The sequence below is a fragment of the Podarcis raffonei genome, chromosome 1 (genome assembly GCF_027172205.1).
Source record: "Podarcis raffonei isolate rPodRaf1 chromosome 1, rPodRaf1.pri, whole genome shotgun sequence".
Classification (NCBI taxonomy): Eukaryota; Metazoa; Chordata; class Lepidosauria; order Squamata; family Lacertidae; genus Podarcis; species Podarcis raffonei.
The window spans coordinates 14,586,794-14,602,015 of record NC_070602.1 but is presented as its reverse complement, the minus strand read 5'-3'; the positions used below and the strand labels follow the sequence as shown (position 1 = coordinate 14,602,015).

Genomic DNA, 15,222 nt, shown 5'->3' with positions numbered 1-15,222 from the left:
TGGTGGGAGTGCACAGAATGTGGAGTAAATGCAGTGTGTGTACATAGAAAATTTACCTCACAGATTGCCTTACCTTGTATGTCCCAACCAGTTACCAATATCTTCTGGGGGAAGCACTATTAGTGATCCCCCTTGGACCAGAAGCACAACTCAGGCCAGCAAGGAGTTGTGCCTCCAGTTTCAGTGGGCCTGTGGAACTCCCTCCCACAAGAAATCAGTCAGGCACTGTCCCTGCTAAGTATCAGGTGCCAGGTTAAAACGGTTTTATTCCAGGAGGCTTTTTCGCCATTACTGAAACCCTGGTGCTTTAACCTTTGATGTTGAAATTACGTTCTGAATTTTACACATTTTGTGTGTGTGTGTGTGTGTGTGTGTGTGTGTGTGTGTTTAATTGTAAGTTGCTTCGGGGCCCTGAAGGTGACTTGTGGGGTATACATTTTAAAATATGAATAAACGACACTTTGCAGAGGCGCTATGTCTATCAGTGGTTATTAACTTTCGTAGATAAATGTAGCATCCATAGTCTGAAGCAGTTTATCTCTGAGTGCAAGATACTGTGGACAGGCAGTAAAGGTAAAGGTAAAAGGACCTCTGACCATTAGGTCCAGTCGTGGCCGACTCTGGGGTTGCAGCACTCATCTTGCTCTATAAGCCGAGGGAGCCCGCGTTTGTCCGCAGACAGCTTCCGGGTCATGTAGCCAGCATGACAGCCGCTTCTGGCGAACCAGAGCAGTGCACGAAAACGCCGTTTACCTTCCCGCCGGAGCGGTACCTATTTATCTACTTGCACTTTGATGTGCTTTCGAACTGCTAGGTTGGCAGGAGCTGGGACTGAGCAATGGGAGCTCACCCCGTCGTGGGGATTCGAACAGCCGACCTTCTGATCGGCAAGTCCTAGGCTCTGTGGTTTAACCCACAATGCCACCCGCCTCCCTTTTGGGGACAGGCAGTAGGGCAGAGCTATTGTGAGCTCCCCAGATGCTTCCAGCTGGTTGCAGAACTAGCCAGACCCTTGAGTCGAATCAGTGGGGCTCCTACAACAGTCCCCAAGTGAAATATATTTTCAAGTACATTTGGGTGTCGATTGAGCGAATTTCCTCCCTCTGTACCGCAGGGGGTGTTGCCTTGTTGGTAAGATCCACCATTCTTGCTGCCATTAAACAGCAACCACCACCAAATAGCATCAGATTCCAGGCTTGGCATAAATGGGACTTGCAATGAATCCCAAGAGCCCAGGCACTGAGCCAACTTTAATTGGGGGGGGGGGGAGTTTCCTAGAAAGGGAAGGAGAACAGTCTTCTTCCCTGGTGGTTCAGGAGCAGGTTTTTAAAAGCCAGATAATTAAAAATGTAGAAGCAGAATATCGAGTGGGAAACCAAGAGAGACATTTGCCAAGCTGCCTCCTTCGCTTCTCCCCACCCCTGCTGTGTTGACATCCCTTCTGTTTGCTTCCGGAGATGAATGGGGAGGGACCTGGGGCGAAGGCAGTGGTTAACCCTCTGGGGGGGCAGAAATCATTACACTCCCTGGGTTGCCCCAAATTCCCCACCCGGTCGTACAAGCGTGCCTTCTGGCAAGAGGCTTCACGTGGCTGTTGTCACGCAAAGCAATCGATGGGCAGGCCTGTTTGTCTGCGAAATTTAGCATGGGGCTTGCGGTTCCCCCAGAAGTAAATAGAGATGTTTGGAGGGTGGGGCATTGTGCTGTGGAGCACAGCAAGGCTCTCTTAAGAGTTCTTGGCAAGGGAGGAAGTGGGCTTGGGAGATAGGGTCGCGGAAAAGGGAGAGTTGGACGGGACCCTCGAGGGTCATCCAGTCAAACCCTACAATTCAAGAACCTCAGCAAGGTGGCCATCCGACCTCTGTTTAAAAACCTCCAAGGAAAGAGGGAGACTGTTCTTACTGTCAGAACGCTGTTCCTTGTGTTCAGTTGGAATCTCCCTTCTTGTAACTTGAAGCCACGGTTCAGGTAGGTAGCCGTGTTGGTCTGACACAGTTGAAATAAATAAATAAGAATGTCCAGTAGCACCTTAGAAACCAGCTATGTTAGTTCTGGGCATAAGCTTTCGTGTGCATGCACACTTCTTCAGTTACACTGAAACAGAAGTCACCAGACCCTTATATATAGTGGGGGTGGGGTTTTCTCAGGAGGGTAGTAGGAGATGGGTGATTGACTCAATGGGTGTGGTAAACCTGTTGACGACTGTTAACGAAAGCTTATACCCAGAACTAACTTAGTTGGTCTCTAAGTTGCTACTGGACATTTTTTTTAATTTATTTGAAGCCATGGGTTTGGGTTGTAATAAACAAAATCTGCCCTTATTACCTTATGGAGGACACAAGAGCCCTTATAGAGTCCAGAGAATATTGAGAAGCAAAGCAGCTAGTAAGCCTGATCTTTATTGAACTGTTGCAACAGGGTGCTCCCCTGACACGCAGGAGGACGGAGGAGGACCCAGAACCCAGGTGTGCCCGCCCTTATATAGACATTTTGAATTGCCTGCCCGGGAGCTCAAGACCAACCCTCCATACATCATACATACATCACAGAAGGTCTGTAACCCAAGACCACCCCAACAAACATCATACCTACACCACAGAAAAGGTGGTCTACAACAGAAATTTGAATGTTGTTGTTTTTCCTGTCTGCCAGGTTATCTGATAATGCCTTTATCTGATTGCCTTTCCTAGTAGTCTGCCCATTCCTTTGAGATGGTGATTACCCAATTCCTGAGACAATGGGAAGGTTCCCTCATCCCCTCCCTCCTTACAGAGAAAACATTTGGTCAGTTTGTCAAAATGGTTTCAGGGCGGTCTTCCTGTTCTGCTCCAGGCATGTGGTCCACATACCTATGTACGTGCTTGGTTGGTACATTTATGAACATTTATTATATATATATATATAAGCCCTTAATTTTTTTATTTCAGGGGCCTAGCCTCCGGAGCATGGGGGGGGGGGGACAAGCATGCTATAATTCCAAGAGACTCACAGCCAACTGGAAACCCATGTTTAGAATGCAAAACTTAAGTGCGGAAGAAGCTGCATAATGAGTCCGCATTTGCACCTTGCATTTCAAGCACTATGATACCACTTCGAACAGTCATGGCTTCCCTCAAAGAATCATGGGGAGATAGTTTGTAGAGGGTGCTGAGAATTGTTAGGTGACCCCCTTCTTCCCCTCCCAGAGCTACAGTTTCCAGGTTTCCCGCTCTGGCAGGAAGGTAAACGGCGTTTCCGTGCGCTGCTCTGGTTCGCCAGAAGTGGCTTAGTCATGCTGGCCACATGACCCGGAAGCTGTACGCCGGCTCCCTTGGCCTATAGAGCGAGATGAGCGCCGCAACCCCAGAGTCGGTCACGACTGGACCTAACAGTCAGGGGTCCCTTTACCTTTACCTATGACAGATAAGGCAATAATATGTACAACTTTACAACATGCAGAGAATAATATGTATAAACAAATCAGGGAGGGGAGCTGAGGGAAGTGGGTAAGAGAGGGAGGGAAGGGGGGAATGTAAGTGGTTATATTGATTTATAATTTGATTTGTTAAATTTGTTCAATAAAAATAAAATAAAAAAGAGCATGCCCTGCTGCAACATTTTCACAGAGGGGAGGGCTATCAATGTTTACTAGCCATGATGACTTTTGTGGCTATGTTCCTGCCTACTCTGTCGCAAGCAGTATGCCTCTGAATGCAAGTATCTATTGCACTCATGTTTGTGGGCTTCCCATAGGCATCAGGTTGGCCTCTGTGAGAACAGGATGCTGGGCTGATCCTTCAAATCACTTCTTACATTCCTATTTTGTTGCAGGTTTTCCTTGTATATGCTGCAAGTAGGAAGATTTCAGTATTCACGGCATATAGCGAGTTATGCATATACATAGACGTATAAATTCATACTGACGCATAAAAAAAAAAACAAATAGTGGGAAAGTGAAAAAGAGAAGATAAATATTTTGCCCTGTATTCAAACAGCATGGTTGGTTTTTTTTAGAAAACATCATTTTGCATTCAACTGGCTGTTCCACTGCAGGACACCTAACAACTAATGCCGTCTTTCTTTTTATTAACGGTGCCTAATTATAAGAAATTTTAATCTCGGGGAATTTAACTAAATCGTATCCCATATCTTAAACAACTACCCGCTTTCAATGGTTCTGTCTGCCACTTCGAGCGATTTGCAAAGATTATTCATGCTGCAATTAACAGACAAAGCGCACATTCTTTAATCTACCGTCCGTACAATTTTTCATTTACTTAAGATCTAAAACATCTGTTGCTTGGGAGCCACAAGTAGCTCAAACCTCATGATTTAGCCCACAATCCAGGTGTGAGGAACGTCTTGCCCTCCTGATTTTACCTCTCCCATCTTACCTGATCGTTGGCTATGTACCTTCCTTTGACGAGTGGGGCTGGCATAGCTAATTATAGCATTGTGCAGGGAACAAGAGTCTCTGAACAACTCTCAGCTCCTTGAACAAACTGCAGCACCCAGGATTCCTAGGGGAAAACCCCATGGCTAGGATAGCTCAGTTGGTAGAGCACGGGACTCTTAATCTCAGGGTTGTGGGTTTGAGCCCCATGTTGGGCAAAACATTCCTGCATTGCTGGCGGTTGGACGAGATGAGCTTCGTGGTCCCTTCCAATTCTACAGTTCTATGATTCAAGTGGGCCACTAACTCTTCTGCCAAAATCTTTTCAGATCGCTTCCTTTTGCTACGTCTGACCTTGCAGCGAACATGGTTTGTGGAACTGTTGATTACCATGGCTATTGCAGCTATTAGAAGTGAACCTGGATATTGCCCAGTAGATACTGGGATATGGATATTGGTCATAATATAGACGGGGAAGCATGCGAGCAATTGTTGAATCTGGATATAAAATTTACAGCATGTTATGGTTTAAGAGAAAATTATATGAAAATGATATATCAATGGTATCTTACACTGAGTAAATTGGCAAAAATGTATAAATCTAAATCAAATAAGTGTTGGAAATGTAGAGAGAAAGAAGGTTCTTTTAATCATATGTGGTGGTATTGTAAGGTTAAAGCTTACTGGGAAATGATATATACTGAAATGAAAAGGATGTTTAAAATAACCTTTGTAAAAAAACAAACAAACCCAGAAGCTTTTCTTCTGGGAATTATCGGGACAGAACTACCCAAAATGTATAGAAGCTTAATCATGCATGCTACTACAGCAGCAAGAATGTTACTTGCCTCAAAATGGAAAGAAGCAGAAGTCCCAGCAAAGGAAGAATGGATACAAAAGCTTATGGAATATGCAGAAATGGCAAAACTTACCGGAAGAATAAGAAATCAAGATAACAAACTTTTTATAAAAGAATGGAAATGGTTTATCGAATATTTACAGATAAACTGTAAACAGATAAGAACACTGGCAGGATTATTATAATAACCTGCAGATTCATAAGGGTTTATACTTAAAGATGATGAATAAATGAGCATATTAAGTTAATTTGGATGTGCAGAAGATACTAAAAATAAATTTAAGGAACCGCAGAAAGGGGGGGAGTCAAGTTTTGAAATGTCAAAATAATTGTGAAATTAGTGAAGAAGCGAACCTGGATATGGTGCACAGTACACGACTAGTGGCCGTGATCTGACTTCTTCAAGATCTTGTTGCAAATTCTTCTTCCATCTCTGTTCACTTACTGTCTTCCAAACGTGCAAATTCCCTACAAGCAAAAGTCTTGTTAGCTGCTGTGTAGCAGAAGGCGACCTCCCACTAGGCAGATGGGAGCAGAGACAGCCTCTTAGCTCAGTGTTTTTCTCCCCATTAGCAAAGTAGGTGATCAGAATCCTCTACCGTGAATGATATTAAATTGGTCAGATCCCTAGTCGTGGGGCAGTGTGGAATAGTGGTTAGAGGGTGGGATTTAGGAGCAGGGAGACCCAGTTTCGAATGCCTGTTTGACCATGAACCCTTGCTAGATCCTCTTAACACAAGGGCATAAAGAAGGAATCCTTCTCTCGTAAGAAATGCTTTCTCAAAGGCTGCAATTCCTTCCCCTTCCTTCTAGGTACTGGAAGTGGCTCCCTGTCTCATGCAATTATCAGGACAATTGCTCCAACAGGGCATCTGTATACAGTGGAGTTCCACCAGCAGAGAGCTGAGAAAGCCATCGAGGAGTTTGAAGAGCACAAGGTGGGCCATTTGGTGACAGTGAAGAACCAAGATGTCTGCAAAAACGGCTTTGGCATCACTCACCTTGCAGACGCGGTCTTCCTGGACATTCCGTCGCCGTGGGAAGCCATAGGGCACGCCAAATCCGCGCTAAAGCGTGAAGGTATGTTACCTGTTTTGTGGTTTATCCATCTGGGGTCTGAGATGGGCATGGGAGTAGAGAATGTGTACCAACAGAGGCCTCCAAATTCCTCACTTGAAGACATAATCCTCAAATGATGTTATTGGAATACAGTGGTACCTCGGGTTAAGCACTTAATTCGTTCCAGAGGTCCGTTCTTAACCTGAAACTGTTCTTAATCTGAGGTACCACTTTAGCTAATGGGGCCTCCCGCTGCTGCCACCACGCGATTTCTGTTCTCATCCTGAAGCAAAGTTCTTAACCTGAGGTACTATTTCTGGGTTAGCGGAGTCTGTAACCTGAAGCGTCTGTAACCTGAAGCATCTGTCACCTGAGGTACCACTGTATAAGATGTTAGCATGTGAAATACAGATTTTATTTTGCGGTCACGGACCAGCTATGCACTGTGAACGGCTTCACTTAAAAAAAACAAACCCAAAAACCCCTACCTTGAAAGGTGATGCAAATTCAAAATCTCTTTGGGAAGTTTTGGAACTCTGGGGGAAATGCGAGTGACTCAGAGTAGGCAGCGGCTAGGGAAGGGCCTGGGATTGTGGCCAACGCCTTTCTTTAGACAAGGAAAGTAAAGGTTGTGACTAGGGCTGGGTGGTACCTGGTTTTCAATATTGTGATATACCAGCCAAACATCTCAATATAACACGATGTCTGAAATAAGAATGGAACTATGTAGAGGCGAACAGTAGGGCTGGCCAATACAGTGGTACCTTGGTTTAAGAACAGCTTAGTTTATGAACAACTTGGATTAAGAACGCTGCAAACCCGGAAGTAGGTCTTTTGGTTTGTGATCTTTGCCTTGGAAGCAGAACATGATTCACTTCCTGTTGAGTGTGTTCCATTTGTAAATTGAGTCCCCCGCTGCTATGAGAAAGCACACCTTGGTTTAAGAACGCTTTGGTTTAAGAGCGGACTTCTGGAACGGATTAAGTTTGTAAACCAAGGTATCACTGTATCACTTTCCAATATACTGATATATCACAATGCCTGAAATATGGATGGAGCTATGTAGAGGCATTGGTTTCACGGTTTTTCCTGCATTGTGATTTCTGCATCACGCATGCACACACCATGATTCTCAATATATTGCCAGGTCAAAAATTATGAATCCGATATCATAATATGGACTTCAAACTGGTTTTGGATGATATATTGATATATCACCCAGCCCTGGTAGTGACCTGTGAGTTGTAGCATTTTTATCCTTTTGTTCCTGCCAAGGAATTGCAGATGTCTTCCTTTTCCTGCCACAATAACTGAGTTAGGTGGAAGTGAGAGAGAGAGAGCGACGGGCAGTGTTTGAAACTCCCATTGTTCTAGGTGCATTTTGCGAGAGGGAATTTCATTAGCGCAAGCCGTTTTTGAACTCTGGGCACAAATTTCAGATGGGGGGGGGGTAGACAGGGGAAAGATAATTCACACAAAGCTCTGTGAACACTTGAGAGTGATATCTACCTGCTCAGTCTTTTATTTTATGCTATTGCCAGGCTGTGCATGGAGCAAAAATGGCAAAATAATAATAATAACAACAACTATTATTTCCTGCTTCTGTCTGTGTTTCTGCAAGGAATAATGTTGCTGTGTGGACTGGGATCCTGGCCTTTAAGCTTTGCAGCCCTTGTGTTGAAATGCTTGGCTTGTTGCTAAGATCCATTTAGATCTTTTTACTTAAAAGCAATTAAAAATAAGAGCTTCAGGTTTTGCAGCAAGAGGCAGAGATCTGAAAGGAGAAAAACAACTTTTCTCCCACTGTTCTCCCCCCCACTTTGATTGCACAGTAATTGGCATGTGAATAATATAAAAAGCTCTTGAACTTCTAGCTGAGCTGCGAGTGAGTGGGAAGGCATAGTAACATAGCTTGATGAAAGCAAATTCTCTGCAACATTTTGATGGGTGTGCATGTGTGTGATGCAGATTTTTATTTTTATTTTAAATCCTGCTAATGACCGGGGTGGTTGAATGAAAGATTGGGAAAGCCATCTCTTACGGCTTTGAGTCAAGAACAGTACACATTTCATACACTTGGGGGCTGGGTCACTCGTGTGCAGTTATCCCTTGATGACAGCAGCATCGAGTGATGGAGGGGGGCTTTCTTGGACTTGAGAAAGCTTAGGGCCCCAGTGTCATGGTCCAGTCTACGGGCAATTAAAGTCCCGGCTGAGGACATTGGGACCGGGGGCAAGATGGCAGGGTGGGAGCAGGAACGAGAGTCCAGGAGCCAGGGGTCTGGGGGTCAGGAAGCAGGGAGTCACGAAGTCAAGGGTCCGAGGTTCAAGAAGCAAGGAGTCAAGAAGCCGAGGTCTGAGGATCAGGAAGCAAGAAGCCAAATGCAGCAAGGCAGGAAACAAGTTGCTATGGCAAAGAGCCGAAAGGAAATGCTGACCTTATATCCCTTCCCAGCTCTTGCCGCCAGGTGCTGTGAGTTACCAATTGGCCTCACCTGTGCGGCCGCGCCTTGCCTCTCCAGAACAAACTTAGGAAGGGCCCAATCCTGCAAAGTCCTATTTGTCACAGGGCCTGGCTCCTGCACGCACTTCTGACACCCAGGATGTCTTTATCCAGCCCTGCTTCAAATGTAATAGGATGGAACCAAGAGTTGTGAGCGGAAGGGGAAATATCTGCAAATGAAGAACCTGTAGCCCTCTAAAAATTGTTGAACTCCAACTCTCTTCAACCCCAGCCAGCATGAACAATGGTTGGGGAAGTGTTAGAAACTCAGGTACCGGTATATAAGTTAGGGGCCCAATGGCCCCTTAAACAAGGGTTATAGTCGCTGTAACGAAATGTCTAGTTGCCGTTTCGGGGCCAGACGGCTCAAAAGTCATGTTTTTCAGTACGACTTTTTGGTTCCTGAAGTTCATTCTGATTGGGCAGATAAAATATAATGGATAGAATTCTACAGGATGTGTTGTTAGTGTGTGAAAACGAGCAAGAGCCAAGGATACCCAGGCATGCATCTCCTGATGGTGGAGACATCAGACGTTGTCCTGGCCCCCCAGGCATCTTCACTTAGTTGCCAGTGGTTGATAGCTACTGGCGAATTTTGAACGCTGAGTTCGAGAAGGGTGGGAGATGTAAGCGCGAAAGCATTTCAAGGGAGACCTGGAGCTCCCATCCCTGCTGTAAGAAGGAGGTCCTATAGAAATCAATCTGCTTACGTTTAGTTGTGTCCGACTCTTCGTGACCCCCTGGACCAGAGCATGCCAGGCACTCCTGTCTTCCACTGCCTCCCGCGGTTTGGTCAAACTCATGATGGTAGCTTCGAGAACACTGTCCAACCATCTCATCCTCTGTCATCCCCTTCTCTTTGTGCCCTCCATCTTTCCCAACATCAGGGTCTTTTCCAGGGAGTCTTCTCTTCTCATGAGGTGACCAAAGTATTGGAGTCTCATCTTCAGGATCTGTCCTTCCAGTGAGCACTCAGGGCTGATTTCCTTCAGAATGGATAGGTTTGATCTTCTTGCAGTCCATGGGACTCTCAAGAGTCTCCTCCAGCACCATAATTCAAAAGTATCAATTCTTCGGCGATCAGCCTTCTTTATGGTCCAGCTCTTGCTATCCACCACCAAAGGCTTCAGATTCAATCCACATTATACATGATTAAAGCATTGCTTCAAGCTTAGCAGGCTCCTAAGGGGCAGTCCTGTCCTTGCTTACCTAGGAGCAAGCCCCATTGAACTCAACAAGGCTTACTTTTGAGTTGACATGCACAGGACTGCACTTCCGGAGTCCATCTTTGGGCATTCTCAACTCGCAATCTCTACTGTTCCCACGGCACAGCATCGCCTCTGCTCGTGAACTGGAGACTTGTAAATTGCATTAACCTTATATCTGGAATAAATTTAGGCAAAAAATGCAGCGTGACAAGATGCCAGAAGAACATTCCCATAGTCCCATGGGTGTTGCTGTTAAAGCTCAGTTAGGGTTCCAGTTCAGGTCAAATGCCAACATTTTCAGTTATGCATGCACAAAATACTTGCAGAATCATGGCTGTTGTATAAACAACTGTATAAACAACTCAAACCACCAACAGTTTGGGGTGATGCTATTTCCCCCTCCAGCTTTGTCCTCGAAAAGATGATGGTGTCACGATTTGTGTCTGTCGCCATCAAGACCCAAAAATTCCATTGGAAGAGTTTCAGGCACTTACAAGCGTGCAGGAAGCTAACTTGCATTGGGCCAGGCCATTTGCCTACCTATCTCAATATTGTCTGTCTCAAGCACGTATCTCAGTGTTGCAAATTATTCATAGAATTGTAGAGTTGGAAAGGACCCCAAGGATAATCTAGTCAGGGGTCAGCAAACTTTTTCAGCAGGGGGCCAGTCCACTGTCCCTCGGACCTTGTGGGGGGCCAGACTATATTTTGAAAACAAAAACAAACAAATTCCTATGTCCCACAAATAACCCAGAGATGCATTTTAAATGCATTTTAAATACCCCAGAGATGCTGTCACCATCTGCAATGATCATGGAGCCCAAAAAAGTAAAATCTCTCACCTTCTCCATTTCTTCCCCTTCTATTTGCCAATAAAACTGCAGGTTATTACAATAATCCTCCCAATGTTCTTATCTGTTTACAATTTGTCTGTAAATATTCAATAAACCATTTCCGCTCTTTTATAAAAAGTTTGTTATTTTAATTTCTTATTCCTCCACCATTTCTGCATACAGTATTCCACAAGTTTTTGTATCCATTCTTCCTTTGCTGGGACTTCTGCTTCTTTCCATTTTGGGGCGCGTAGCATTCTTGCCTCTTTAGTACATGAATAAGTTTCTATACAGTTTAGGTAGTTCTGTCCCTATAATTCCCGAAAGAAAAGCATCTGGTTGGTTTGTGTCAGGGAACTGCCATCGGAACTAGAGGAGGAGGTGAGGCTCCACAGCGATGCTGGAAAGGGGCCAAGCAGGGAGAGAGGCAGGTGAGGGCTGGGGAAGAAAATCAGCGCAACACCAGGGATAGAGGGGGGCCGTTGGGGGAAGCAGAGGGGAGGCTCCAGGACTCTTCGCAGGAGACCAGCGAGGAGAGCACAGGTCCTCCGCTGCCCACACCCACCCTGCGCAGAAGACTTCCACGCAGGGAAAGTAGGCTGCGACTTGGCGTCAAAGAACTTCTTTGCTGGAAGAGGTTCAAGAAACGCCCACTGACGGATTCTGCCAGCGACTGAACAGCCACGGAGTGGATGGCTGTCCAGAGAGAAACGGTTTAACCAGGCAACCTAGGCCAGAGAGGCGGTAACTTACGCACAAGCAACCCCTAAAGCCATTACAGTTTGTTTTACAAACATTATTTTAAACATCCTTTTCAATTCATAATATATCATTTCCCAGAGAGCTTTTCATACTTGTCGCCAGCTACGAAAATGTCTTGAAGTGACCTACAATTATGAAAGCATGCAGAATACAAAAATTTTAACTGGCATCAAAATTACCGTATTTTTTGCCCTATAAGACTCACTTTTTCCCTCCTAAAAAGTAAAGGGAAATGTGTGTGTGTCTTATGGAGCGAATGCATGCTGCGCAGCTATCCCAGAAGCCAGAACAACAAGAACAGCTTTCACTGCGCAGCGATCCCTCTTGCTGTTCTGGCTTCTGAGATTCAGAATATTTTTTTTTCTTGTTTTCCTCCTCCAAAAACTAGGTGCGTCTTGTGGCCTGGTGGGTCTTATAGGGCAAAAAATACGGTAATTAAAAAAGCACAAAAATCCAAAAGTGCTCATCTTGCAATAACGAAAAATGGAAAGATCCTACCCCACTCTCTTGAAGACGGACACCAGTACAGGCTTTGGGTATAGTCATACCTTATGATCCAGTTATGACCTAAATGCTTGGGTGAACAGAAGCATCTTTATCTGGCACCTAAAGGTTGGCAGTAACGGGGCCTGACATATGTCTCTGGGGAGAGCATTCCGCAGTCAGGGAGCCACCACTAAAAAGGCCCGTTCTCTTGTTGCCACCTTCCACATCTCCTTCGGATGGGGGCCACACAACGAAGGGCCTCGGGATGAATGCAAGGTCTTGGTAGCTGAGAGGTGGTCTCCAGATGTACCTGGCCCCCAAGTTGTGCAGGGCTTAATATTAGCATCTTGAGTTGGCCTCAGTAATATTTGAAGCTGGGCAGGTTGTTCCTTTCCTATTGCCAAGTGGGCAAACAATCAATTCACGCACCCTTGCCTTAGCCTGACGTTCCACTCTACCGGCCGTAAAGCTTATCTGATTTCTCAGATGAGCAAACCGCGCTGTATTTAATTATTTTAGGGTGAATAATTCAGTAGCATTTCCAAGGCTAGCTGCTTTCTGCTGGTTCTCTGGGAATTCCCTGCTGTGTGTCTGGGAACTCGGGCTTCCCAGCATAGGAGCTAGCAATGTGTTCAGCAGTGATGACTGGAGTGAAAATACATCATGGGCGAAAATGAAAGCTGCCTTTCGCATCTGCATGTCATCTGCATAACTCTTATTTTGAAATTAACGTGAAAAACGCCAAAGTATGGTCGGTGGGCATTTTGTGCATATTTCACAATGCCCTTGAGGCCAAATTGGATGAGGCACTGTGATTTTTAACATCACTGCCAGGTATAATAGGGCCTCTGACAGCAGGAATTAAATACGAAATGTCTACATTTTAGTATTAACTTTACAGGGGGGCACTTCACTTTTTTATGCTTGCCCCCCTTTTTTGAAGGGGTTACCATACTAAAATTGGGAAGTAGAGGGTTGTGGATTTCATAGATGGCCCCAACACACACACACACACACACACACACACACACACACACACACCTCTTTGCCCATAATTCAAGCCTAGGCTACTTTCCCATCTATTTAAACCATCACACGCAGGCAAGGAGTGTGCAGTCTAGCTTACCAACTCTTAATATGACAGGCAGCATGTCATCCTCCTTTTAGCCTGTCTGCCTCCTCCCCCCTCCCCCCTCGATCACATAACATTTTATTTGAAAAGTGGGTGTTAATTTTTAATGTTAAACATCCCATAAATCCCATTAACAAGAGGAGAGGGAGCCTCTTCTGCCCTTGCGTGACTCACTCCCTGATCTCTGAATAGTTGCAGTTCATTATTTTAATAGCCTTGAGGGTTAATGGTCTGTTAAGCATCCCTCCATAGCTGCTGCTCCTTCCCCAGATTGCATTGACCTGCCTCTTTAATGACCTGGGAGATTTTATTTTTCTTCTCCCCCAAAGATAGATGCTTTGGCTTTCGAAGGTCCTTATTCGTTGGTGAGGTGTAGCATGCTGGGACCAGGCTTGTGGCTGTGTACCTTTTGGCCAGGGCTTCCTGCTACTGTCACTGTGGGCTTCCTGACAGCAGCGGTTCTTGCTTTCGAAAGCTGCTGCACTGCAGAGCTCCCTTCATCTTCTAAACCGGCGCTGCCTCTCGCCTCTCCCCACCCAACCATTGACTTTGCAGCATCTGCTGACAAAACGATTTTCAGTGTGATAGTTGCTGTGCCCGATGCCTCTGACCTTGAATGCGTTAGAAATTCCTGCATTATTATTATTATTATTAATAGTAGAAGTAGTATTCACACACCCTCAGAAGGAGCAGGTACGCATTTCACAGGAGCATCCCTGGATCCACTGCTGTCGCTTGAATATGGTTCAGAAACTTCAGCCGATGAAGAATTTGGAGGCCAGGTTGCTCACTGAGGCAAGACAGTTGACACCAACCCTGGCCTGACTGCACTGGCTGCCAATTAGTTTCTGGGCTGGTTTTGACCTAAAAAGCCTTAATAATAAAATAATAATAATAAAATTTTATTTACATCCCGTACTCCCCATCCGAAGCTGGGCTCAGAGGGCTAACAACAATAGAAGTAACACAGCATTCTAAAATCAATTCAAAATCAAATTAATGGCAAACATTGGGCTAGAATTCTATGAGGATTACAGAAGGAGGGGGTCAGACTGTGCCTTGGCCAAAGGCCTGGTGGAACAGCTCTGTCTTGCAGGCCCTGCAGAAAGATGTCAAGTCCCGCAGGGCCCCAGTCTCTTGTGACAGGGCGTTCCACCAGATTGGGGCCACATCCGAAAAAGCCCTGCCTCTGGTTGAGGCCAGCCTAACCTCCCTGTGGCCCGGGATCTCCAAGATGTTTTTATTTGAAGACCGTAAGTTCCTCTGTGGGACATACCAGGAGAGGCAGTCCCGTAGGTACGAGGGTCCTAGGCCGTATAGGGCTTTAAAGGTTAAAACCAGCACCTTAAACCTGACCCTGTACTCCACCGGGAGCCAGTGCAGCTGGTATAGCACTCAGGTGCTGCAGTACCTCAAGGACCACCTCTCTCCATATGAACCAACCCTGGTTCATATGACCCTGTGGTCATCATCCGAGGCCTTTCCTTGCGTGCCTCCTCCACGTCAGGTCCAGAGGGTGGTAGCGCAAGAAGAAGACTTTTCTGTGGTGGCTCCCCATTTGTGGAATGCTCTCCCCAGGGAGACTCGCCTGGCACCTTCATTGCATATCTTTAGGCACCCGGCAAAAACCTTCCTCTCCTCTCAGGCCTTTGGCGAATTAAACCATCTTTGGCCTTTAAGACTGGGGGATTATTATTTTTTGTTTGTTGCTATTTTTTCTTGTGTTTTATATTGTCAACAGCCCTGTGATCCTCGGATGTATAGAAATTTAATAAATAAAAAATTGAAGAGGAGGCTCGCTCCAGTTCAGGTGTGTCGATGAAGATGCACAAACACTTTCCCCCCATTAATTCTGATGTGCTTCGCTGTAGGACATGTTCAAATGCTCAGTCAGTGACAGCTCCGGATTTCTAATGCACTCATACTCCCACAAACTAAATGGGATGTTGAATTGGAAGATGGTTGGCGATCCCAGGGCAGGGCCTCTTTCATCCCCAGGAAGACAATAG

At 45.6% G+C, this 15,222-nt stretch overlaps 1 protein-coding gene across 1 annotated transcript in view; it reads left to right on the top strand.

Annotated features, from left to right (window-relative positions):
* The window catches only part of TRMT61A (tRNA methyltransferase 61A), a 56,345-nt gene that overhangs the window by 18,891 nt on the left and 22,232 nt on the right, over positions 1-15,222 (top strand). Inside the window, exon 3 of the mRNA XM_053366930.1 lies at positions 6,045-6,311. Within this exon, the coding sequence (XP_053222905.1) occupies positions 6,045-6,311 (267 nt within the window). The remainder of the gene's footprint in view (positions 1-6,044; positions 6,312-15,222) is intronic.